The sequence below is a fragment of the Leptodactylus fuscus genome, chromosome 1 (genome assembly GCF_031893055.1).
Source record: "Leptodactylus fuscus isolate aLepFus1 chromosome 1, aLepFus1.hap2, whole genome shotgun sequence".
Lineage (NCBI taxonomy): Eukaryota > Metazoa > Chordata > Amphibia > Anura > Leptodactylidae > Leptodactylus > Leptodactylus fuscus.
The window spans coordinates 101,842,434-101,867,618 of NC_134265.1; the positions used below are offsets into that span (position 1 = coordinate 101,842,434).

Here is a 25,185-nt window from a genome sequence, read left to right on the forward strand (position 1 = left end):
TGTATAAAATTAACTTATCTTCAATGTAATTAAAGGGGTAGCTAAAGACAGACCCTTTTTACATAGAGGTCAGTTGGGTTATCAGAATGTTATCAAATGATCAGCTTCTCTAACCACCTGCAACCTGCTGTTATTGGTGGAATTCCCTTCTGGATTTTCCTTTCCTCTGCAAAAATTGCTAAGAGAAATTGAAAAGCTATCTGGAGCTTTCCACAGATTACGTGGGGTTAGAGAAGCCAGATCCCTGGTGATCAGTTGACCAGGCTGCGATTTAAGAAAAGATTGTCTAGATTGGACAACCTGTCTAACTTGACGGGGCAACATGGTGGCTAAGTGGTTAGCACTGCAGCCTTGCAGCACTGGAGTCCTGGGTTTGAATCCCACCAGGAACAACATGTGCAAGGAGTTTGTATGTTCTCCCCGTGTTTGCGTGGATTTACTCCCATGCTACAAAGACATACTGATAGAACAAAAATGTACATTGTGATCCCTGTATGGGGCTCACAATCTCTATTAAAAAAAACTTAACGTTTATATAATTTTTGTTCTGCATAAAAGGATACAAAATTAAAAAAATAAACATTTGATTGAAACTCAGAGCCTGTAGACAGCAAAGACTGGGCCCCAAATAAACTTTTGACTTGGGCCCCCCACCCCCACACTTCATAGCACTCCCTTTCATGGCCCTCACATGGTATAATACCCCATTTACACAAACTAAAATGTCACACAGTGGCCCCTTCACCTAGTATAATGTCCTACACTGGCCCCCTCCACACAGTATAATGTCCCACAGTGGCCCCTATGCAAATATTGCAAAAATTTTGGGTTCAGTAGAACTCCAAATTTTTATGGTCCAACACCATCAGACTATTATTAGTATTAATAATAATATTATAAGTAGTTCCGTGGAAAGAGTATTTGTTAGGCAAATTGAACCAGCTATTATTATACTTTTGGGTCTTTTCAGAATGCAGAGTATAATGATTGGTGTCCAAGGAGAGCTGATCCAACCAAAAAAAAACCAGTATTACTCACCTCTACTGGGCTCCAGCGTCTTCGGTCCTCTTCAATGACATCTCATTATGTGTTGTGACACTGGCATGACCCACATGATATCTATGACGTTGTTGAAGAAGCCCAAGAACTAATGTGGAGCCCAGTTGAGGTAACACTCTTTTTTATGTTTGATCTCCTTCCCAGAGTCTCTGATCGTTATACTCAGGGGTCTGAAGAGACCTCAGAATATAATAACAGTAGTTTCAGTTTGGACGTATTTGCCCTGCAAATACTCTTTCCACTGTGCTACTTACTTACTCCTGTCCATGGCCACATCTGCCTCTATTTCAGCCCTCCAGGGTACCCCTTGTCAGTGATGTCCTGAAGTTGTGAGTAACTACAGCAGGTAATGACCTATTTAAAAAATAAAAAGTAGCAGGGACCCACAGGACCCCTAAGGTCACAGGCCCTGTAGTTCCCCCACAACATGGAGTATGATCTATTAGTGAAAGTGACCTAGTCAACTGCTTACTCTACAGACATTACAGGTGCTGTATAATTTTTTTGCTATAGCTTATTTTATATGGACAGATATCACCCCACAATTTATTGTAGGACATTGTACAATGAATCATATGGCCCTATCTCTCACATACTTTCTGTAGAGTACAGTCACTTGATAATGCTTCAGTGCCTACTAAACATCTCTTGAACTTTGCACTTTACAGTTTACAAAGATAAATCTTCTTTTGAGGTCCCAAATCTATTTCCTTCCCTGTATCTGTTTATATCCCTGCGCCCTGGAGTCATGTATCTTAATAAACCTTTGATCTTGTTTGTTTTTTGGCTCCTTTGGAACCACAAATTTTTTCTAAGACATTTCATATGGACGTATTGTAAAGAGTATTGCCAGTAAAACATGAGCTTTAGCACACTTTTTATGAGAGACCCTTCCACAACAAACATTACATTGGTGATTATAATGCTAGTGTTTGATTTAACACTACACAGATGCCCTGACAATATCATGAGAAGAAGAGATCACAGCTGATCTCAAGATGCTCTTGGTATTAGTCAAGCTGTTTTCTCTGTTCTCAGTACAGAATGTCTTTGCTCTAAATTGTTACATAAACTAACACTATTAGTCCAGCTGTTTTTGATAATAGATATATAATATCTAGGGATATGATTTTCCATCCAGTCCTCCATACAATAGTTACGGTAATATAATTCTAGGAACCAGCATACTCTTTTGAATTGTCCTATATTGTCTCACATACAGTCATACACACAAGCACAGACAATACTAGTTATTAGGTACAAATGTCAGAATAAAATGGAATGATATTTTAATAATTGAAATAACTTTCTTAAACAACTTTCTCTAAATCTGTAGCACTAGGGAAGAAACAAAGCTTTATAACACATCCCATTAGAGAAAATGCCTCTTTGTCCACGTTTTAGGCTTCTGCTCTCCCCCAATTCCTAAACTGTTCACTGTTAAAGCCCATACACGGTTTTAGTAGATGGTTTTACTAGGATAATTTAAAGATTAGATTAAGTTTCCCGACCAGTAAATGTAAAAGCCTGAAATGTCTTCCCTGGTCAAGTGGAGAACAAAATCACCCAAATTTCCAATAAGGCAAATGTAAATTGTTATACTATAATGCATTTGTAACAACTTTACAGATGAGTTCAACTTAATGGACTAATATATACTGCTGATTTCTTAATTCTAGGGGTAAAATTCTCTTAAAATGTATATATAGTGTAAGAATCCTAATGATGTTGTAAAAGACATTAAACTGGTGAAACTTGTGTTACATTTAATAGCTATACCTTGATGTAATTGTTATAAATTAGCACTACTTAATCAATTTGTGTATCTAAATACTCATTGAGTGAGTAAATGTAAGCCATATAATTATATTGTAATGTTTTTGTATTCATCTAATTTTTCATTTTCATCTTTCTTCATGACATCCGCTTCTGTGAGTCTTTCATCATTATATGTAATTATGTTGCAGTACATATGTGATCATTACAGCTGTTATTGAACTTTATATCTCTCAACATACTTTGTCATGCAGGAGGTAAATATTGTAGGATTCTGTAAGAGTACAAAACAGTGAATTTTAAACCATGAAAATCAAGTATAGCTAGTGAAAATGGGCTATTAGCAGTAATGTTATGTACCCAGTAATGGGCCAATATCTGTCTTCCATGTTGATGGTAAGAGGCATTAGTTATTAAAATTTAAAAGAGCTGCCAATGTGCTACCATCATCATGAACAACGCCCCATTTTACTACTAAGATGTTGTAAGACATAGCATTAAATGACTTAGTGGGAAAAAGATGGCACTTTCCATTGCATTAGCAATTTGATAATTAAAAGCAAACAATGGGAAAACATGAACATGCCAACAGCTATAAAACAACTTACATAGGACTGTTGTAGTACTCTATCCATAGTTTATAAAGATTTAAAGTGTATATCTAACAATATAACATGTGAAAGCAGAGACAGCTTTTGCTACTATTGACTAATAGAATGGGTCTTCCATTTTGATAATTGGAAGAATTATTAGTCATGCAGCTGTCAGATACCTCCTACCTTTGTTACATTGGTCCTACATATCAGATAAACCTTGGTTAAAACCATTGTTTTCAAAGGAAATAAGGGTGTATGGGTGTCCTAATTCTCCTCCACTGGCAGTTATTGGGTGAAAGAAAAATGGAAAGCCAAACATTCGGTTATATGGACACTTTTACTTTCAAGATATACAAAACATCAGACATGTAGACTTTAGGGAACAGAAAGGTTGCCCTCATAAATATAAAGTTGTCCGCAGATATTATTGACATGAGGACCCAGTAACAATGATCTACTGTTTATTTCCAGTGTATGCTACCCATGCTGCACTGCTTACCACATTTATGGCCTAGTGGGGTCCTTCAACTTTGACCCATTCATATTTGAGCAATTTTGTTTAATTATGTTACTGGTACCACTGAAGTATCATTAGGGCTTAGCGTATAATTATAAAAGTCAGACATAATAAGGAACTTTTGGGCACCAGGGCAAAATTTGTGACAGGGTCCATATTGTAGAATACTGGGGTCTTATGTCACCATGGGATCTTAGGACCCTCGGGCTCCAGGGCTGAGGAGTGACTGCAACCTGCGCACCTTCTTATTATAGCACTATAGGAAGAACTGGTTTCCAAAACAGAATAAAAGGTTTCAAAAGTGAAATCATTGTCTGGCTTGATCTTACATTAATGGTTTGTGTCTAAGTCGTGATCTATTACATTTCACTGCACTGAGTATCCCACACAAGCATAGAATGATACTATTTGCAGATCTTGTAGGTGGTATCTATGGAAAACAGTGTGTGGACTTAGATGGGGATATGTTTTCATACTTGTCATGATGTGTACTATTGGGAAATTCCTTGTATAGAGCCAGATAGATTTTATTTCAGTTCAACTAAAATTCTTCCAAGTTTCTCTCTAAATATAGGTTTTCTCTGTGAACATTCCCTCATTTTATTTTTGTGATTTCACGGTTTATTTTTATCCATTTTTTTAGAAAATAAAACCTCTTCTTATATACCGTAGCTAGAATGAAACCTGCACATTTGTTGAGAGATACAAAGTGTTTGTCTTGTTTGTATATCATGTGTCATCTTGCTTGTGTTTTATCCATTCCAGCAGTCATCATCCACAACTACATTGTGCTTCCTTACCATAATGCGTCCATAGTCAATAGCAATGACTCTGCCTACTCTAACATGTCTGCAACTGTAGGTGAGAAACATGAATGTATATGCTGCATGTGCATTAATGTGTATATATACATACACTTATGTATATATACTATATATGTTAATGTCTTTTGTATTGTAAATGACATGTAAAAGAGATTTTCTAACATCTTCTGACCTGCTTGCTCTGCATAGTGTGAATTACAACACAGGTCAAGATCTCCGATTCTATTTTCAAGCATTAGGTTTTCACAAAGGAATTCTCACTTGAACATGTATTCGGCACCAAATTGTGTTTCACATTAGTTCTGAATTTATTACTATGTTTTTACGTTATTTTTTTATTTTAGCAGTTTTCATTATATAAACTACATTTGAAAGACAAGTTGCTTAACATGAAGTGATATGAAAAACATAAAAAATTATGCATGTTGTCAAGTTTGTAAAAATAAACCTAGTTGAAGTGGGCACCTCATAAAGGACACACCATAAGCACAGCATAACAAAGTCTTTCCAACATAACAGGACTGTCTAGGTTCGAAGACCTTTATTCAAATGTCTCACTATAGAATTCTAAGTAAATGAATGGGGGTGTCCTCTGTTCTGGACCCTCACTTGTTACCCAAAATGGAGGATGGCTGCAGACAGAGAATATGTCCATTCAATATTCATCTCAACCATTCAAGTCTAGGTGTCTGTGAAGAAATCATACAGCACATGGACATCATCCTTGTGGTGTCTTTGTATCATCTGATTTTCCCATATTCGTTGTTGCATTCATTGGTGATGCTGAAAAATAAAAAGGCAGCATTGGGTTTTTCATATCCACAAAAAGTCAACAGGTGACAAAAAATAACACATGGATGAAAGACAGATATATAATTGATTGTAGGTATAATGTCCATTTTTATAGTCTGTAAAATGGATTGTTGGCGTTAGGGCAGCCGCAATATGCACCTAGCCTATCCAGGCATTATGTAGCCCAATTATTTCAATGAGATCTGGACAGCGCTTCGATGACCTTACAGAGTAACTGCAGATGAAATAAACACTGGCAGCCAGGTTTCTTTACAAATAAGGCAAAACACTGATGCCCAACTGTAGGATGTTCTGTAACTAGTGCATAATTGAGGAACCTTCTAGCAGATAGGGGTTGTCCAAAAATTTGACAGTCATATTAACAATGTAATTAAAGTGTATTCCCTGCACTGGTTAAGCTGTATTACTAGCTTACACCCCAGCCCCCTGCAGCTCCACACATGACTTTTGTGGTGGGCTGCAGGGTAGGTTAGAACTTTGGTTCCTGTCTTCTCTGCAGCCACTCCAACCCTGTAGGGGAGACTTCTTCACTTCCCTCCACAGAAGTAATGACCGGGACTCAGAAGTTGGGGATGTACATGGAATACACTGTTAACTTTATTATTTCCCAGATAACCCCTGTAACTACGTAGTCTAGGTAAGCACCTTTTGGCTACACAGGCAATACTATTTGATGGAAAATATTGGTTGCATTTGTGCATTAGTAGGAGACTAGCACAGTATTCTTAGTTGTTTCACTCACAAGAGTATTATCATTACAGAATTGGTAACAGTATGAAAGATAAAGGAATTAATATGTAACGGAACAGGGTAGTGAGAGGAAGATGTCACATTCAGTTTATTTTCATAGAAACCATCATTGAACTGTCTATTCTGAAGATACTATAGGACCAATATGTTGTTCACGTAAACGCTGTCCTTCAACCAAGCACTCAGTATTTCTTGTATACAGCATCTGGCATTTGTCTCTTAAGATCATTATGTCAGAAACCCTGCATAACCTTACATAGACTAGGAAAAAGTTGCATTTACTGAGCATGTAGTATTGACTTTAGGACACTGACTGTACTGACAGTTGATAAGTACAGATTCTCCTGATCAAAGGTGATAAAACCCAGGCTGCCAATCCTAAGCCAAGATGTCACTATACACTGCTTAGTGTCATCCTAATACAGACATGTAAGCTAATTGGTTCTTCTCGTCTGGTTAACCATAATTTCTTCAGTAACACAATTGCCAAGTGCCGAAAGCACCTTACAAAGATTGCTGATAATGGGACGTCTGCAGTGTTTGTAGTAGGATACATATTTAAAGGGAGCCTACCAACTTCCTCAAACATATTCAACCGCTAACACAGTAGTACATAGCACATTATTGTAATAAACCTCTTTGAGGTCTTATTCAAATGAAGCAGTGGGTGCACTGGGGGGTGGGACTTCATCTCCCTTAAAGGGGCTCTATCAGCAAAATTATGCTGTATTAGCCCCACATATGCGTGAATAGCCTTTTAAAAAGGCTATTCAGGCACTGCTAATCTTATTTCAATCCCCCCCCATTTTAAAATAAAACCATAAAAACATATATGTAAATCATACCTTAGCGTGCACACTGGGCGGTTGTGCACTGTCTGACATAATCTTCTGGCAAGCTTTCCTCTTCTTTCTTCTTCCAGCTACGTCCTCCTGTCCTGGCTCTTCCCCGCCTTGATCTTCTGTTCTTCCAACAGGTTGTGTTCAAATCCCGCGCCTGCGCAGTAGTACTCCCTCTAGAGCACTACTGCGCATGCGCCGACGCTATTTTTGTTATAGTTCTAAGTACCCCTTAGAACTATGTGAGCGTACTGCACATGCGCAGTACGCTCGTGAACTTCTTCATTCCGGAAGAAAAGAAGATGAAGGCGTGGAGGAGCCAGGACCGGAGGACGTAGCTGGAAGAAGAAAGAAGAGGAAGGCGTGCCAGAAGATGACGTCGGACAGTGCACGACCACCCAGCGTGCACGCTAAGATATTATTTGTATATGTTTTTATGGTTTTATTTTAAAACGGGGGAAGGTTTAAAATAAGATTAGCGGTGCCTGAATAGCCTTTTTAAAGGATATTCACGCAAATGTGGGGCTCATACAGCATAATTTTGCTGATAGAGCCCCTTTAAGCACTTGCTGCTCCAATAGGATGGGTGATATTCTATATCCAACTCTTACTGAATGGGGTGCTACAGGCAGAAAATGGTAGGGGACTGACTGGCAAGAACAGTGCTTTATTAATATGCTTGGGGAGGTATAGACTCCTTTGAAATTGAAATTCATGTCTTGTTTTTCATAATTCTGGCAAATCCACAGGATATACTATAATTGTCGGATGAAGGTCCCAACTCCAGGCAGTCACTGCCTCATCCTGGCTGTTTCTGTGACTGCCATATAAGTGAAGAGTAGGGTTGAGCGATCGTGTTCGGAAAAGATCGGATTCCGATCAGCGATTGAGAAAATTTCACGATCGCGATCGAAATTCTGAACACGATCTTTTTATGTGGGATCGAGATCAGTGATCTTTTCCCACAATGCTTTGCTTAGCCTTCACACTGAGTATACACTGTATACTCAGTGTGAAGGCTCCGCTGCAGTTCCATAGAAATGAATGGAAGCAGCCAGCACACAGCCTTAACCCCCTACACGCCGGCTGCCTCCATTCATTTGAATGGGAGGCTAAACTAAACATCTCTAGCAGCTACTTACCTCTAGAGATGGCTGCTCCAGTGCCCCCCTTCTTCTTGCCTTGCTGCTTAGGAGAGTGTGGGCGGGTACAGGGCGGGGAGACGTGACGTCTCTCCTCCCATTACCCGCCCACACTCTCCTAACCCGCCCACACTCTCCTAACCTGGTAGGGAGGGGGCAGCGAAGGGAGAAGAGTAGCGTGGAGCGGCAGCGAGGCAAAGAAGAAAGAAGGCACTGGGCACCGGACCAGCCATCTCTGGAGGTAAGTGGACATCAGAGGGGACTAAGTATCCAGAGGATTAAAAAAAAAATCCTCTGGCTACTTAGTGATTCACTACACAGCGTGGATTCTAACAATTATTAGATTCCATGCTGTATAGTGAATAGGATTGCTTTTAAAATCCGATCTCCGATTAATAAAAAAATCCCATTGACTTGCATTGGGATCGGAATTGGGATCGAGATCGGGTTCGAATGAAAAATGATCGGAAATCGGATTTTAAAATCAATCCTGAAAATTCAAGATCGGCTCAACCCTAGTGAAGATTCATAATCACTCATATCCATGGCCACCTCTCCATTTATTCTCTGCCTATATGCAGACACCGTACCTTGTTCTAGCCATAGGTACTATCTAAGGGGTTTTGGGGCAAATTATATTGATGACCTGTCAGTGGCAGCTGTTCTCAGCAGCCACTATACAGATGGCAGAGCCGGAAGCAGATAGCTCCATTCCCTGTGTAGTGACTATACTGAGTTACTGCAGCTGAGCTCATATACAAGTGAATAGAAGCTGAGCAGTAACTGCAAGAACAAGTGTTTTAGGCTAAGGCCACATTTAGTAAAACACAGCTAAAAACATTGCAGAAAAAAGAGCACTAGAAAAGCTAAGGAAAAAAGCGCAGCAAAAAGGGTGGTGATTTTACACTATTTTTTTAGTTATTCCCTTCCGTCCATATAAGTCTATAGGGAAAATGCAGCTTTTACACAGGTAAAATGAACATGCTGCTATTTCCAAAAACATGTGAGGCAGCTTTTTGGCAGTGTTTTATCTCTATGGTGTGTTCATGAGATTAATAAAATCTTCTTCGCTTTGCTAGGACTGTAACGCAGCATCTTTTTCTGTTGAGCTACTACAGTAGCCCCCAAAAAGTTCATTTTACTGTGAAAATGCAGCTATTTCCTCATAGACTTATTTGGTGACCGTCAACAGTGTCCATAGCTATTGTCCTTTACAAGATTTTAGCAATGGACACTAGCTGAACCGTCAGTAATCCTTTAAAATTTCCATTAATTTCAGTGGGATTTTATCTTGTGTCCGTTTACATTGAATCCGTCTGAAGTCGGGTTTTTTTCCAGCGGACAAAAAATCCTACATGCGGTATGCTAACTGATGCTAGCGTGTGTTTTTTTTTTTAACTGATCCATTAAATGGATCAGTTAAAAAAACAGACACATTAACATTAGTTAGTGTCTGTTAATGTCTGATAATATAGGTGTCCATTTTTTTTTTTTTTTTTTTTTTAAACGGACACCTTCATAGTGGAATCCAACAGTAATGTGAACCCTGCCTAAGGGGTGAGAAGGCAAAAATTAAAACTGCAATGGAAAAGAAATGAAAAACACACATTTTTCCTGCATTTTTTTCTGCTGCATTTTCTTTTCTTCATTGTTTTTCAGCTATATTTCGCTACACGCGGCCTTAGCCTTAAGGTCTGTCAATAGCCCTATATTAGGTGAGCGGAACAAGTAACTCAATAATAATAAAATAATAATAGTTCTATTGCAATACTCAGTTTCTAAGCATTTTGACATGTAATAGAATAAGGAACTCAAAACACTTAAAAGAAAAATTCCATCTGTTCAGTAGATGAAGTGTGTTTTATGACAAGCTGAGACTTCTGTACTATAGTCACAATACAGTTTTCCATTAACAGCAACCTACTGTATACCATTAACAATAAAGCTCTGTTCACATCTGTTCAGAAATGAAGCCACTACACAGTGCCAGATCCATCGTACAATAAATCCCCATAACATATTATCTACTTCACTCACTTACAGTGGTGCCGTCTTTTCGGCAGTCAGAATAGTGCTACATAGCGTGCTATTCTTGCTGTCAAATGTGACAGAATTACCAGTGAAACCTACTGTTGCTTGTGGTCTTATTCGGATCACTTCTCCTTCTAATTATAGGAAATACATGCGGAAATTGCGGATTGAATAATTTCTTAATAAACATGCAGTTTCCAAAAACCATAAATCTACATGTTAAAGTAACTAATGCTATTTCTATTCTAGTGATGTACTACTTGTAGAGGTAAACGCTGCATACACATACAGAAACCAGCTATGCAAGGCAGTTTCATGGGTCATTTATATAAGCCTTTCAATATTTTCCTAATGGAAATGGATTTGATTCTGATAGTTAATTACCGTAGCTTGATATATTCATTCTACATAGGGCTTAGTTGACCAAACCTTCAAAATGTCATTAAAATATTGCCCTTAATAAATACACTTAGTGATGAAGTTGGATTGAAGCACATTTTCATCAATCTGGATATTGGTCATATACCTTCACATTTGTATCATCCTTTATTTCCAGGTTCCCTGTCTCTTTCCTCTCGCTCTATATCTCAGTCTGTATCCATCATAAGATCTTTTCTTTTTTTGGTAATGGATATTATTTCAGTAATGGATGTATACACATTAGTGTAACTGACTTATATATCTATCTGAAAAGTCCCTGACTGTAGACCTCTGCCATAAATATGGCTGTATATGGTATACAGCATTGAGTGTGTTTATTATTTTTTAATACACTTTATTTCTATTCATTTGAATGGGTGAGAAAACTGTCCGGCCGTGAGCGGCAGTGAGCGTTTTAGGCTCTCTGCCGCGAAACCGGGTTTTATAATCTGGACACAGAGTCGGACATGCAGTACTCTGTGTCCGGATGAAAAAAAACTGGTTTCGCAGCGGAGAGCCTAAAACGCTCACTGCCGCTCACCGCCGGACCCGGTCTATGGTTTCCGTCTTCTGGCATGCAGAAGACGGAAACCATAGAACGGAGACCCTGAACGCAGGTGTGAACCTAGCGTTAGTAGTACTCGATCGAATAGGTATTCGATCGAATACTACGGTATTCGAAATACTCGTACTCGATCGAGTACCACTTGCTATTCGAATGTAAAAGTTCGATGCAGAACCAGCATTGATTGGCCGAATGCTATACAGTCGGCCAATCAACGCTGGTTCTTCTCCTACCTTTAGAAGTCTTCTCCGTGCAGCTTCAACGCGGCATCTTCCGGCTCTGAATTCACTTTGCCAGGCATCGGGCCTGGGCAGAGCCAACTGCGCATGTCCGCTTGTAGTGCGGGCATGCGCAGTCGGCTCTGCCCAGGCCCGATGCCTGGCAGAGTAAATTCAGAGCCGGAAGATGCCGCGGTGACGCTGCATGGAGAAGACTTCTCGGTGGATGCAGCCCGACCCTCACTCGTGGACTTGGTAACTATAATTTGATCGAATCTTGCCTACCCCTGAAACAAACATTTTCCCCCCATAAACTATAATAGGCTTCAATATTCGATTTGAGTAGTCGAATATTGAGGGGCTACTCGAAACGAATATCGAATAGTGAACATTTTACTGTTCGCTCATCTCTAATAATAGCACATTGGAGCTACTGTAATCTAATTAATATGGAGCTGCTTCTATTACTAACCTTGCACTGAACAACACGGAGCAGTCACTGTATGTTAGAAAGTCACATCTACATTTTTGGCTTCATGTTTGTGTCCTATATTGAGTCCTGTGTTCACTAAGTGGTTAAGAATATAATATAGAAAAAACAAATACATCATTCTGAGCCATAGTCTAAAGAAATCTAGATTGAAAACCCCAAAAAGTTACTTTTTATTCAAGTAGTGCTGTGTTGTGACATTTGGAGGCAGGCGGTGTACGTATTAAACAGCACACATCGGCGTGTCTTCACTCTGTCAAACAGTTTTCCTACACTGACAACTGAGAACAAAGTAAAATATTTATTTACTGAATAGAAAAGCCATCGGCTGAGCTTACGGCTTCCATGGCCATAATTACAAGCAGTCATGTATGGATCAGCTGAAATTCATTCATCTGGATTGATGTTCTACACTTCTACAAATCAGACTTTCCTAGAAGACGGCTTAACACTTTGTAGACAGCTGTCTTGCCTCACTCTCTGGTACATTGGAAATTACATCATTCACTATTCATTATGTTCTCAGTTCTTTTTACAGAAAGCTTGATCATCTCCAACTTTCTGAAAGAAAACTGCGTTTTTGATATTGAGGGACAAGGAAAGACTATAAAGCAGCCTTAGTCCACAAACCCCAAAAGCCCACATACAATGACAATGACCTATCCAGAGGCATAGCTCAGGGGTATCAGCTTGCTATTCACTAAGGCTTTATGCACATGACTGAGTGTCCAGTCCGAGGAGGTTCCAAGGCTATGTTCCGGAACTGCCCATTAAAAGCAATGTAAGGCGGAAGGCGCTTGGATGTAAACTGAGTGTCTTCTGTTATAAATTGGAAACTCCCTCAGGCTCCCTTGGTCATGTACATGAAGCCTTAACCAGCCCTCAAGGATCATGCCAATGTCTGTTTGATATCAGTGTGTCAAGACGTTACACAATGGCACATGCGCTGATACTATTAGGATGTATTCAGACAGTGTATCTTTCTTACGTATACCTCCTCCCAAAGTATACCCAGAGCAGATGACACTGAAATGTGACACTGTCTACCCATAGGTTATATTTCTTTGGTGGATGCCTCTGTGTGAAATACACAAATGCAAAAAAGAGCTTTCCCAGAATGGCAAACAAAATGTGACTTCATAAGCCATAGACAGTTAATGTCATCTGCAGGTGCCAGGCAAAACACCAGGGCTCATAACAAATTCTTGATAGTGCCACCCCCCCCATTTATATGAACATTACCAGCTTCATGTAAGAGTTAATGGTGTTATACGGGATTTTTTATGGCCTATCCTTACAACAGATATAGAAATATCTGATTGGTTGGAAGCCAACATCTGACCCCCACACAAATCAGCTGTTGGGGGTGCTTGTGATCCCTGTACTATACAATGCATGGAACCAGAAGCAGATAACTAAGGAAAGGCAATAATAAAAATCCTGGGCAACTCCCTTAATGTAAGGACAGACTTACCTACTAAGCCATATTTTACCAATAAATATGAGCTAAACAAAAGTTTTCAGCATTGTAAATCAAATGTAAAAAATGCCATGACTTTTAACTGTTTCAATTTATATTTTTGGTGCGAATTATTTCAAACTTTGTGCATTAAAAATGCCAGAAAGATTGCAATCTACAAATGTTACAAAAACACTGAGGAATCGAAACACCTTGTATGTAGCCTTTCCAGTACTTGCCTGTAGACTCTAAAGTAACATATGGTCACAGCATTTTTCGGCAATCAAAAAGTTGTATAAGTTTAATTATACAATTATCAAGATTTATTTTTGTAAAGCTGAAAAGATGCTGTAAAGTATAATGAGTACAAATGTCATGAAATGTCTGAAGCAAGACCTTTTAGAGTTTCCTATCAGCTAATGCCTGTACTGACAAATTGGAGGAATACAGAATAGTAATTGGGTAACTGGGGGCCATCTTATTTTCAAATTAAAAAGGATCTGTAACCTCTCTTGTCATGTCTGGTTAGTAGATAATTGTATTCGCCATAATATTTTAATATTTCTTAGAATCATAGCATTCCCAGTTTGGCAGTGTACCTACACAGTCTGCGTACAGTGACAGATTATATAGACGCGCACCCATTTGACAAGTCAGGAGGGGTGACCGGGTACTTTTTCAGAAGCTGGAAATTTATGCCCAATAATCTTCACAATATAACAATATACCACTCTGAGACAATATTCACTCAAGGATTTTGAAGGGGTTGCGCAGTTAGGTTTTTTTCTGGAAAGGACTTATATCATAATATAAGAAAAGAAGTCAGGCTCATCTTACTGATTTTTGTCACTCCAGTTATGTGCTTCCTTAAAGCAAGAAAGACAATATTCTGCTTCCCTGGAAAACCCTGTTAATATGACCATATCAACAAGTCTACTAGACAAGTGAAACAGAAACAGGTTATGAAGAATGACAACTTGAGTCTCTCAATGAAGGATCTGAAGCCTTATAACTTGTAGATATAGTACATTCAGTCAATTATATTTCTGTCCTCCTGAACCTTCATAAGATAAACTGTGGCTCAGTTAGAGGAAACAGTTGCCAAAGAAACTATGATCTAAATCACTGAAAGAATTGGCAAACGAGAACAAAGGGGAGCGAATAAAATACTGACCGAAAGGACGACTTTTTATGTGTTTTTATGGAACGATCGCTAGAACCATGACATTTTTATGAGTTACATGCACATTCATACAAGAAAGCTCTGCTTGTATTTGGCATATGGTACAGACACAAATGACACATAGTTAAAAGCAGAATGCAAATTACTAAATGAAGTCCAATGATGTGACTTGTTCCAAAAAGTTCTATCCATGTTACAACATAACTCCTCGGCTGAACATGATTGCAAGATGTGGATTTCAATGTCCATGAAATATTACAATCCTATTGTGATCTGTGATATTTATTTGTATCTAGAGATTATTTCTATTTCTTGTTCCCACTGTAATTATTTGTAGAGGTAGAGGAAAACAGATAGGTCAGGATTAGACATTTGTGTATCCAGCCGCCTTTTTACCCATAGGAACCCAGTGGGATCATTTTTAAGTATATTTAAAAGCTCATATCTAATTAGTTGCTGCTGGCAGTGAGACTACTTTACCCCTGACATGACTTGATATAGACTGCACACAACCTCTACGCCCCATTCTTATACTTTATTGGGAGTAGTAGTTTTAGTGTTTAGTTATCAGTATACGATATAAGAGATTCCTATATAGAAGCGTGTCTTGTACCCAGTGCTTTGGGATCAAATCATATGTAGGAAAATATTCTCAGCTCAACATTGAACTGATAATAAAACATTAAAGGGGTTTTCCCATCTCAGTGTCTTAGGTGTCTGCTTTTCACTTCCTGTATTTCTCTCCCTCCCCCTCCATCTGGTTGAACAGGGCACACAATACTTATGCAGGTCAGATAATATGCAGATGCTAGTACAGAACAGGCTCAGTGTTATCTATGTGTTTACATAGGGAGATAACACACCAGGCCTTATCACCAAACTGCAATTATCTGAACAATTGTCCTGCTGGCAAGAGCAGTGAGTAAGTGATGTCACTTGTCTTATAGGTCTATGGTCATAGCAACACTGAGTAAACAATGGAAGGAATAACATAGTTTCCAGGTGAAATGTTTCAGGCTATTGGTCAGCCCTTACTCATAAGGGATTGTCACAGTAGACAGACCATGACAAACAGTATGCGCTAGAGCAGTGGTGAACCTAGCCTTTCTAAGGCCTGAGGCGGGTGACAGAAAAGCCCCCCCCCCGCTGGACTGAATACCGGAGGGGGGGGGGTTGCTAGTGGTAACATTACAGTGATACAGTGCGTAACATTTTGTGGTGACTTACCAGAGACGTCCCTGACTAATCACTCACATTTCCCGTCTCTTCCCTCTGGACCGCCGTGACCACTTCTTCCAGCATGTGATTTGTCTCTGTAAAGTTTGCAACACAGACATCTTTGACTCCTCCAATCTATTTAACAGCACAGCCTGGGGCATTACTATCAGGAGGGGCGGCATATAATAATGGTCTGGAGCAAATCACGCAGACCAGCGGTCCTTCATGCAGTCCCCCCTGATAAGGCCGCCTAAGGCCGTTGCCTCGCGTTGCCTCATTAGAGGTGCAGCCCTACTCTAGAGGTAGTTTCCAGATAGGGTTGGTTAAATAAATGCATAATTTATCCTTACTGAAATGGCAGCTCTACTGGCCCTTATGGCCTGGGTACCCATAGATAGCATTGACAGTGTTATTTCTGTAGCTTACTGCAATGAAATCTGGACACTACATGCCAATATATCTCTGCACTCTTTGCTCACTATATAGTAATGGAGATCAAAAATAGCTAAGGCTGGCCCTGTTTCCAGTCTTTAAAAGGGCTCATTAAAATTAGGAATAAAAATACCCATAGTGACCAGTGGCTGATCTACTGCTTGTGCCCACTGGTTCTACATTTTGGTGTCTCACAATACACAAGAAATGCTCATTCAGTCAGTCACTAGCTAGGGTGGACTACTACTACTACTACAGTACTACTACTACTACTACTACTACTACTACTACTACTACTACTGTACTACTACTATTACTACTACTACTACTACTACTACTGTACTACTACTACTACTACTACTACTACTACTACTGTACTACTACTACTACTGTACTACTACTATTACTACTACTACTACTACTACTATTACTACTACTACTACTACTACTACTACTACTACTGTACTACTACTATTACTACTACTACTACTACTACTACTACTGTACTACTACTACTACTACTACTACTACTACTACTACTACTACTGTACTACTACTACTACTACTACTACTACTGTACTACTACTACTACTACTACTACTACTACTACTACTTACTACTACTTTAATGCTTAGTTTAATGCTTAGTTTAATGCTTATTTCAGGGCAGGAGTTGTGAGGTTTGGGGATGATATCATTTTCATATGTAGAAACTAGTATTTAAACCATTATTTTTCAAGCATTTGAAAGAATCTTCATTTGATTCCCCAAATTGATTACACAAATCATTTACATGAGATGAAGTTTCTCTTCTAAGCATTTACTACTACTACTACTACTACTACTACTACTACTACTACTACTACTGTACTACTACTATTACTACTACTACTACTACTACTACTACTGTACTACTACTACTACTACTACTACTACTACTACTACTGTACTACTACTTCTACTACTACTGTACTACTACTATTACTACTACTACTACTACTACTACTACTACTATTACTACTACTACTACTACTACTACTACTACTACTACTGTACTACTACTATTACTACTACTACTACTACTACTACTACTACTGTACTACTACTACTACTACTGTACTACTACTACTACTACTGTACTACTACTATTACTACTACTACTACTACTACTACTGTACTACTACTACTACTGTACTACTACTACTGCTACTGTACTACTACTACTACTACTACTACTACTACTACTGTACTACTACTACTACTACTACTACTACTACTACTGTACTACTACTACTACTACTACTACTACTACTACTACTACTACTTACTACTACTTTAATGCTTAGTTTAATGCTTAGTTTAATGCTTATTTCAGGGCAGGAGTTGTGAGGTTGGGGGATGATATCATTTTCATATGTAGAAACTAGTATTTAAACCATTATTTTTCAAGCATTTGAAAGAATCTTCATTTGATTCCCCAAATTGATTACACAAATCATTTACATGAGATGAAGTTTCTCTTCTAAGCATTTACAGCTACAAACAAACAGCATAATAGGAAACGGATATTAGAAATGCCGAAAGTGCAGGATTTGCATTTGCACAACCTGAAGGGAGAACAGATGGATGGATTTATTGGCAAACAGATAAAAAAAGTCAATAAATATGGATGAATATTAATGCAGTGCACATGTGAAATGTACCAGGGCTTGTAGCTTCCTACATCTGCAGCCTCGCCTTGTGCCTCATCCTATGTACAGTAGTAAAGTTGTGCACATCATTTATCAGCACATTGTACATTATTGCTACGGTGAGAGAAATTATTAACGGTTTATGTGTATGAGTGCTTTTGTATTGTTAATGCATGACACAATATAACACCAATGACAATGCATATTATCTGATGGCTATAATAGTGTTTGGATATAGGTTGGCTAAATGTGTCTGGTTTCTCCTCAGACATTGTGGAAGGAACAGTCAATCATGGCATCGTCCTTAATGAACAGAAAGGAGTTACTCTTCTGTACTTTGGAAGTTCTAAAAACTCTTGTATTAGTGATCCAAGTATATGTGGGCCAGAAGGTTAGTGCTTGGATATTGTGAACATAATATATTGTTACTGACCATATGACATCTGCGTGTAACACTTATTATAATGTAATCTGCACACATTACATTTCCTATCTTAAAGGGATTGTCCAGTCTTATGTAAATAATAGAGATGAGCGAGTAGTATTCCATCGAATACTTCCCCTGCATAGTGTAAAAAAGGCTCCAGGGAAGGCCGGAGGGGAATGGAATTTTTACTACGTTTACCACGTGGTATTCGACCGAGTACACCAATAACTATGCAGGGGAGGTATTCGATCGAATACTACTCGCTCATCTCTAGTAAATAATTTTCAGTTATTATAAAACAAGAAGCTTTCTGACACTATTAGGCCTTAGGCTTCATGCACAGCACCGTGTGCAGCCTGCGGGTCACACATGGATTGGTATCAATGTATCACCCATGATTTTCACTGAGCCATACATTCAAATGAATTGCCAGAGCTTCAATTATATACAAGTATAGGATTTGCTCCATAATTTGCAGCTCTTTAATTTGGCCGAGACATACAGCCTCAATAACTATGTCTGTGTGTATGAGCCCATAAGGCCTTACTGTCCCTAGTACGGCTTACAATCTAAATTTTCTGTCAGTGTCTTTGGAACATGGGAGAAAATTAGAGTACACGCACATGGGGAGACCATACAAACCCCATGTACATGTCCATGGATGGATTTGAACCTCAGGACTCCAGCATTGCAAGGCAAAAGTGCTATTCACTCTGCTGCAGGTACTGAAATACATGAACTTTTATTGAAGTCATATTAAAACACCATCCATCATAGCCTCTAGTACTATACACCAGAATAGTTTTCTTTCAGAATAGACCATCTGTTTAAGTCTCCTGTCTATTCTGGACTTCAGACTGATACCATCATCACAACCAGCTCAGTGTTGGGGGTTCTGTCACTTAGCAAGAGATTGCCCAAACGGGAAAGCTTCTTTAAGCCTTATTCACTTTGGACTGGACAATACTTTTCAGAAAATGTCATATTTCTTACTGTATTTATTGTCAATATTGGATTGGTTGGGTGCCAGCTCCTGTTGTTGCCGTAGATCAGATGAGACAGAGAAACTGTGTCAAAAACCACTGGGTTTTATAGTACCTGTACAGTGGATGGGATTCTGGCTAATCCCATCTACACATTGCAGAAAAATATGCAGTTTCAAAAAACGTAGCATTTTTGAAAAATCCATCTGGCGATGTCCATATATATACAGTCCTATGAAAAAGTTTGGGCACCCCTATTAATCTTAATCATTTTTAGTTCTAAATATTTTGGTGTTTGCAACAGCCATTTCAGTTTGATATATCTAATAACTGATGGACACAATAATATTTCAGGATTGAAATGAGATTTATGGTACTAATAGAAAATGTGCAATATGCATTAAACCAAAATTTGACCGGTGCAAAAATATGGGCACCTCAACAGAAAAGTGACATTAATATTTAGTACATCCTCCTTTTGCAAAGATAACAGCCTCTAGTCGCTTCCTGTAGCTTTTAATCAGATCCTGGATGAAGGTATTTTGGACCATTTCTTTCTACAAAACAATTCAAGTTCAGTTAAGTTTGATGGTCGCCGAACATGGACAGCCCGCTCTCAAATGATCTGAAAACAAAGATTGTTCAACATAGTTGTTCAGGGGAAGGATACAAAACGTTGTCTCAGAGATTTAACCTGTCAGTTTCCACTGTGAGGAACATAGTAAGGAAATGGAAGACCACAGGGACAGTTCTTGTTAAGCCCAGAAGTGGCAGGCCAAGAAAAATATCAGAAAGGCAGAGAAGAAGAATGGTGAGAACAGTCAAGGACAATCCACAGACCACCTCCAAAGAGCTGCAGCATCATCTTGCTGCAGATGGTGTCACTGTGCATCGGTCAACAATACAGCGCACTTTGCACAAGGAGAAGCTGTATGGGAGAGTGATGAGAAAGAAGCCGTTTCTGCACGTATGCCACAAATAGAGTTGCCTGAGGTATGCAAAAGCACATTTGGAGAAGCCAACTTCATTTTTGAAGATTGAGTTGTTTGGTTATAAAAAAAGGCGTTATGCATGGTGTCCAAAAAGAAACAGCATTCCAAGAAAAACACATGCTACCCACTGTAAAATTTGGTGGAGGTTCCATCATGCTTTGGGGCTGTGTGGCCAATGCCGGCATCGGGAATCTTGTTAAAGTTGAGGGTCGCATGGATTCCACTCAGTATCAGCAGATTCTTGAGAATAATGTTCAAGAATCAGTGACGAAGTTGAAGTTACGTCGGGGATGGATATTTCAGCAAGACAATGATCCAAAACACCGCTCCAAATCCTCAGGCATTCATGCAGAGGAACAATTACAATGTTCTGGAATGGCCATCCCAGTCCCCAGACCTGAATATCATTGAACATCTGTGGGATGATTTGAAGCGGGCTGTCCATGCTCGGCGACCATCTAACTTAACTGAACTTGAATTGTTTGTCCAAAATACCTTTATCCAGGATCCAGGAACTGATTAAAAGCTACAGGAAGCGACTAGAGGCTGTTATCTTTGCAAAAGGAGGATGTACTAAATATTAATGTCACTTTTCTGTTGAGGTGCCCATACTTTTGCACCGGTCAAATTTTGGTTTAATGCATATTGCACATTTTCTGTTAGTACAATAAACCTCATTTCAATCCTGAAATATTACTGTGTCCATCAGTTATTAGATATATCAAACTGAAATGGCTGTTGCAAATACCAAAATATTTAGAACTAAAAATGATTAAGATTAATAGGGGTGCCCAAACTTTTTCATAGGACTGTATATAATGCAGAACAGAAAGTCAACAGAGGAAAACTCTGAACTTTCGGTGAAAAGCGCTGTTTTGCGTTTCCACTGCAGTCTTTTCTATAGTGCTTTTTGGCTGTGGCCTGCCACGTGTGCGCTAGCCTTACAAACATATTGCAGTGTGTTTTCCCTCATATGTGTTCTAGATATATTTTTTATAAAGAATCTTTTCAAATACATTTCTGCTATCATAATATCCTTTATACATATTGTGTATGTGTTGTATAAACGTTACTTTTTCCTTCAAAACCAGGAGTCTCGTTCTCATTTTTTTGGAAAATCCAGGACCAACAGCAAAAGAAACAACAGGATTCATATATCCACAATAACCCGAATGCAGGCAGCAAAATCCGACAAGCACAGGCTTTTGGGAAAAAAGTAACTTCTCATGGATTTGAAATCTACTCAGATGAACATGACGGTTACGTGGAAGTTTACACTCGTGGTAACTCAAAGGTGTGGAAGGCAAGCATTAAAGCCCCAGGTACAAATTATTCTCATATAATATTAGGAAGACAGTTAGCATATAACTAAGCTTCATTTGCTGTTATGTTTGTAATTGACCCAGTAGCTGAAGAATTGATTTAATAAAAAAAACACAATTTCCTCATGAAAATGATGGTTGGGAGAAATGGCTTCTATTCATGTAGAGGGAGGATTCTGCTTGAGCTTTGTAAGTAGTCTACTTGTATATATACAGTGTTGGCCAAAAGTATTGGCACCCCTGCAATTCTGTCAGATAATACTCATTTTCTTCCAGAAAATGATTGCAATCACAAATTCTTTAGTATTATTATCTTCATTTAATTTGTCTTCAATGGAAAACCACAAAAAAAATTGTCAAAAAGCCAAATTGGATATAATTCAACACCAAACATAAAAAGGGGGTGGAAAAAAGTATTGGCACTGTTTGAAAAATCATGTGATGCTTCTCTAATTTGTGTAATTAACAGCACCTGTTACTTACCTGAGGCACCTAACAGGTGGTGGCAATAACTAAATCACACTTGCAGCCAGTTGAAATGGATTAAAGTTGACTCAACCTCTGTCCTGTGTCCTTGTGTGTACCACATTGAGCATGGAGAAAAGAAAGAAGACCAAAGAACTGTCTGAGGACTTGAGAAGCAAAATTGTGAGGAAGTATGAGCAATCTCAAGGCTACAAGTCCATTTCCAAAGACCTGAATGTTCCTGTGTCTACTGTGCTCAGTGTCATCAAGAAGTTTAAAGTCCATGGCACTATGGCTAACCTCCCTAGATCTGGATGGAAAAGAAAAATTGATGAGAGATTTCAACACAAGATTGTGCAGATGATGGACAAAGAACCTCGACTAACATCCAAACAAGTTCAAGCTGCCCTGCAGGCCGAGGGTACAACAGTGTCAACCCGTACTATCCGTCGGCGTCTGAATGAAAAGGGACTGTATGGTAGGATACCCAGGAAGACCCCACTTCTTACCCAGAGACATAAAAAAGCCAGGCTGGAGTTTGCCAAAACTTGCCTGAGAAAGCCAAAAACGTTTTGGAAGAATGTTCTCTAGTCAGATGAGACAAAAGTAGAGCTTTTTGGGAAAAGGCATCAACATAGAGTTTGCAGGAAAAAAAAGAGGCCTTCAAAGAAAAGAACACGGTCCCTACAGTCAAACATGGCGGAGGTTCCATGATGTTTTGGAGTTGTTTTGTGCCTCTGGCACTGGACTGCTTGACCGTGTGCATGGCATTATGAAGTCTGAAGACTACCAACAAATTTGCATAATGTATAATATAGCATAATGTAGGGCCCAGTGTGAGAAAGCTGGGTCTCCCTCAGAGGTCATGGGTCTTCCAGCAGGACAATGACCCAAAACACACTTCAAAAAGCACTAGAAAATGGTTTGAGAGAAAGCAGTGGAGACTTCTAAAGTGGCCAGCAATGAGTCCAGACCTGAATCCCATAAAACACCTGTGGAGAGATCTCACAATGGCAGTTTGGAGAAGGCCCCCTTCACATCTCAGGGACCTGGAGCAGTTTGCCAAAGAAGAATGGTCTAAAATTCCAGCAGAGCATTGTAAGAAACTCATTGATGGTTACCGGAAGCGGTTGTTCGCAGTTATTTTGTCTAAAGGTTGCACTACCAAGTATTAGGCTGAGGGTGCTAATACTTTTGTCCGGCCCATTTTTGGAGTTTTGTGTAATATGATCAATGATTTGACTTTTTTTTCATTCTCTTTTGTGTTTTTTCATTGCAAGCAAAATAAATGAAGACATTAATACCAAAGAGTTTGTGCTTGCAATCATTTTCTGGAAGAACATGAGTATTATCTGACAGAATTGCAGGGGTGCCAATACTTTTGGCCAACACTGTATGTCTCGGTATATGTGTGATATAATTCTACAGTCACTTAGATTTGGGATGTTTTAGTGTTATATACCTTCGCCTGCCATATTAAGCTGCTAGACAGACAAACCTTTCAGCACAGTTTTTCTAGCCAGAATGTGAACCTTAATAAAAAAATGCTGTAACTTATGAATCGTGAGTAGTCATTGTGACTGCTTGTGAACCAGAACACTTTCCAAGTCTGGAAATAGTATGGTATTCTCTACTTTATTACTCTGAAAGACTTGACATTTAAAAAAGGAATAAACCGTCACGTAAACCATCATTCCCGAAGTAAAGCTGAACGACTGGTATTGGGCATTGTACACGAGGGTTAAATGGGCAATTAAATGAAATCTACCGTCTGGTATAATAGAAGAAGACTTGTGTGTAGTGAACCAGAATGGGATGCTTAATGCTCTGTGTATTGCCACATCCATATATTTTAATATAGCAATGGTGAACGGAAGATTTCACAGCACATGGGTTTCTTTCTAGTAGTTTTTCACTGGTTGTCAGATATGTCTCAGTTGCTCTGAATTCTGCTCAGTGAAGATGAAGCTGTATGAATGGCATTAGATTCTAAACAATGAAAATGTAGAAATGTGTTTTTAGTTATAATATATTAGTCTTTTATTGGTGTGAATTATGGCAAACATAGGAGGGCATCTAACCTTTACACCCATATGAGCTGGATGGAATTCCTATTTTATAATCACATTGATATGGAGACTTCCCTTCCTTTCCACTGTCCTATACCACTGTCCTGTACCACAAGATTTTGGAGTTTGTCTGTGTGGATTTTTGCCCATTCAGCCTAAAGAGTATTCGTGCAGTCACACACTGATATTAGATGTGAAAGTTCGGCTCACAATTCATCCCAAAGGTATTCAGTGGGTTTGCGCTGTAGGCCTTTGGTGGCCACCCAAAACATTCATATTATAATCTGCTATTGTTGATCGTGTTTATATGAAATTCTCTAAGGTGCTTTTCTGTGTTTTTATTGAAGGTCCCTTTTGGACACACGTCCTGTTTACCTGGACTTCCAATGAAGGGCTGAAGGTTTATGTTAATGGCACGTTCAATGCAAGTGATTCCAGAGGTCAGGTTTCCCAAAGTTATGGTGATGGTAATGACAGCTTGGTTGTTGGAACAAGCAGTGATCTTTCGAAGCATTATGTGAATGGAGCTTTCGATGAGTTCATCATATGGGAGAGAGCGCTGAATCCACATGAGATCCACCACTATTTTACAGCTGCCACTGGTATGTTGTTTTGGTAAGCAACATCAATGTATGTCGCTTCTTGATTACATGTATATTCATACATAAAATTACTCATGTTAACATAGGCCTAAGCTCTGACATTGCTTATGTCGCTACATTTAGATTAAGATTGGTTATGTGATATTATCTATAATTAATCTGATTGAGACATCATAATAACATGAAAATGAAATAGCCCTCATTTACAACATCTGATTACCAGACAGAACATATTTATTTATAAATAACAACTGAAATATATATTCAAGAGTTATTTCCATCATAGAATATTATGGCACAATA

General features: G+C 38.9%; 1 protein-coding gene across 1 annotated transcript in view; it reads left to right on the forward strand.

The window, feature by feature from the left end:
• The window catches only part of ADGRD1 (adhesion G protein-coupled receptor D1), a 550,408-nt gene that overhangs the window by 42,158 nt on the left and 483,065 nt on the right, over positions 1 to 25,185 (forward strand). The window contains exons 4-6 of the mRNA XM_075274895.1: positions 18,291 to 18,413; positions 21,516 to 21,746; positions 24,628 to 24,882. Of these exons, the coding sequence (XP_075130996.1) occupies positions 18,291 to 18,413; positions 21,516 to 21,746; positions 24,628 to 24,882 (609 nt within the window). The remainder of the gene's footprint in view (positions 1 to 18,290; positions 18,414 to 21,515; positions 21,747 to 24,627; positions 24,883 to 25,185) is intronic.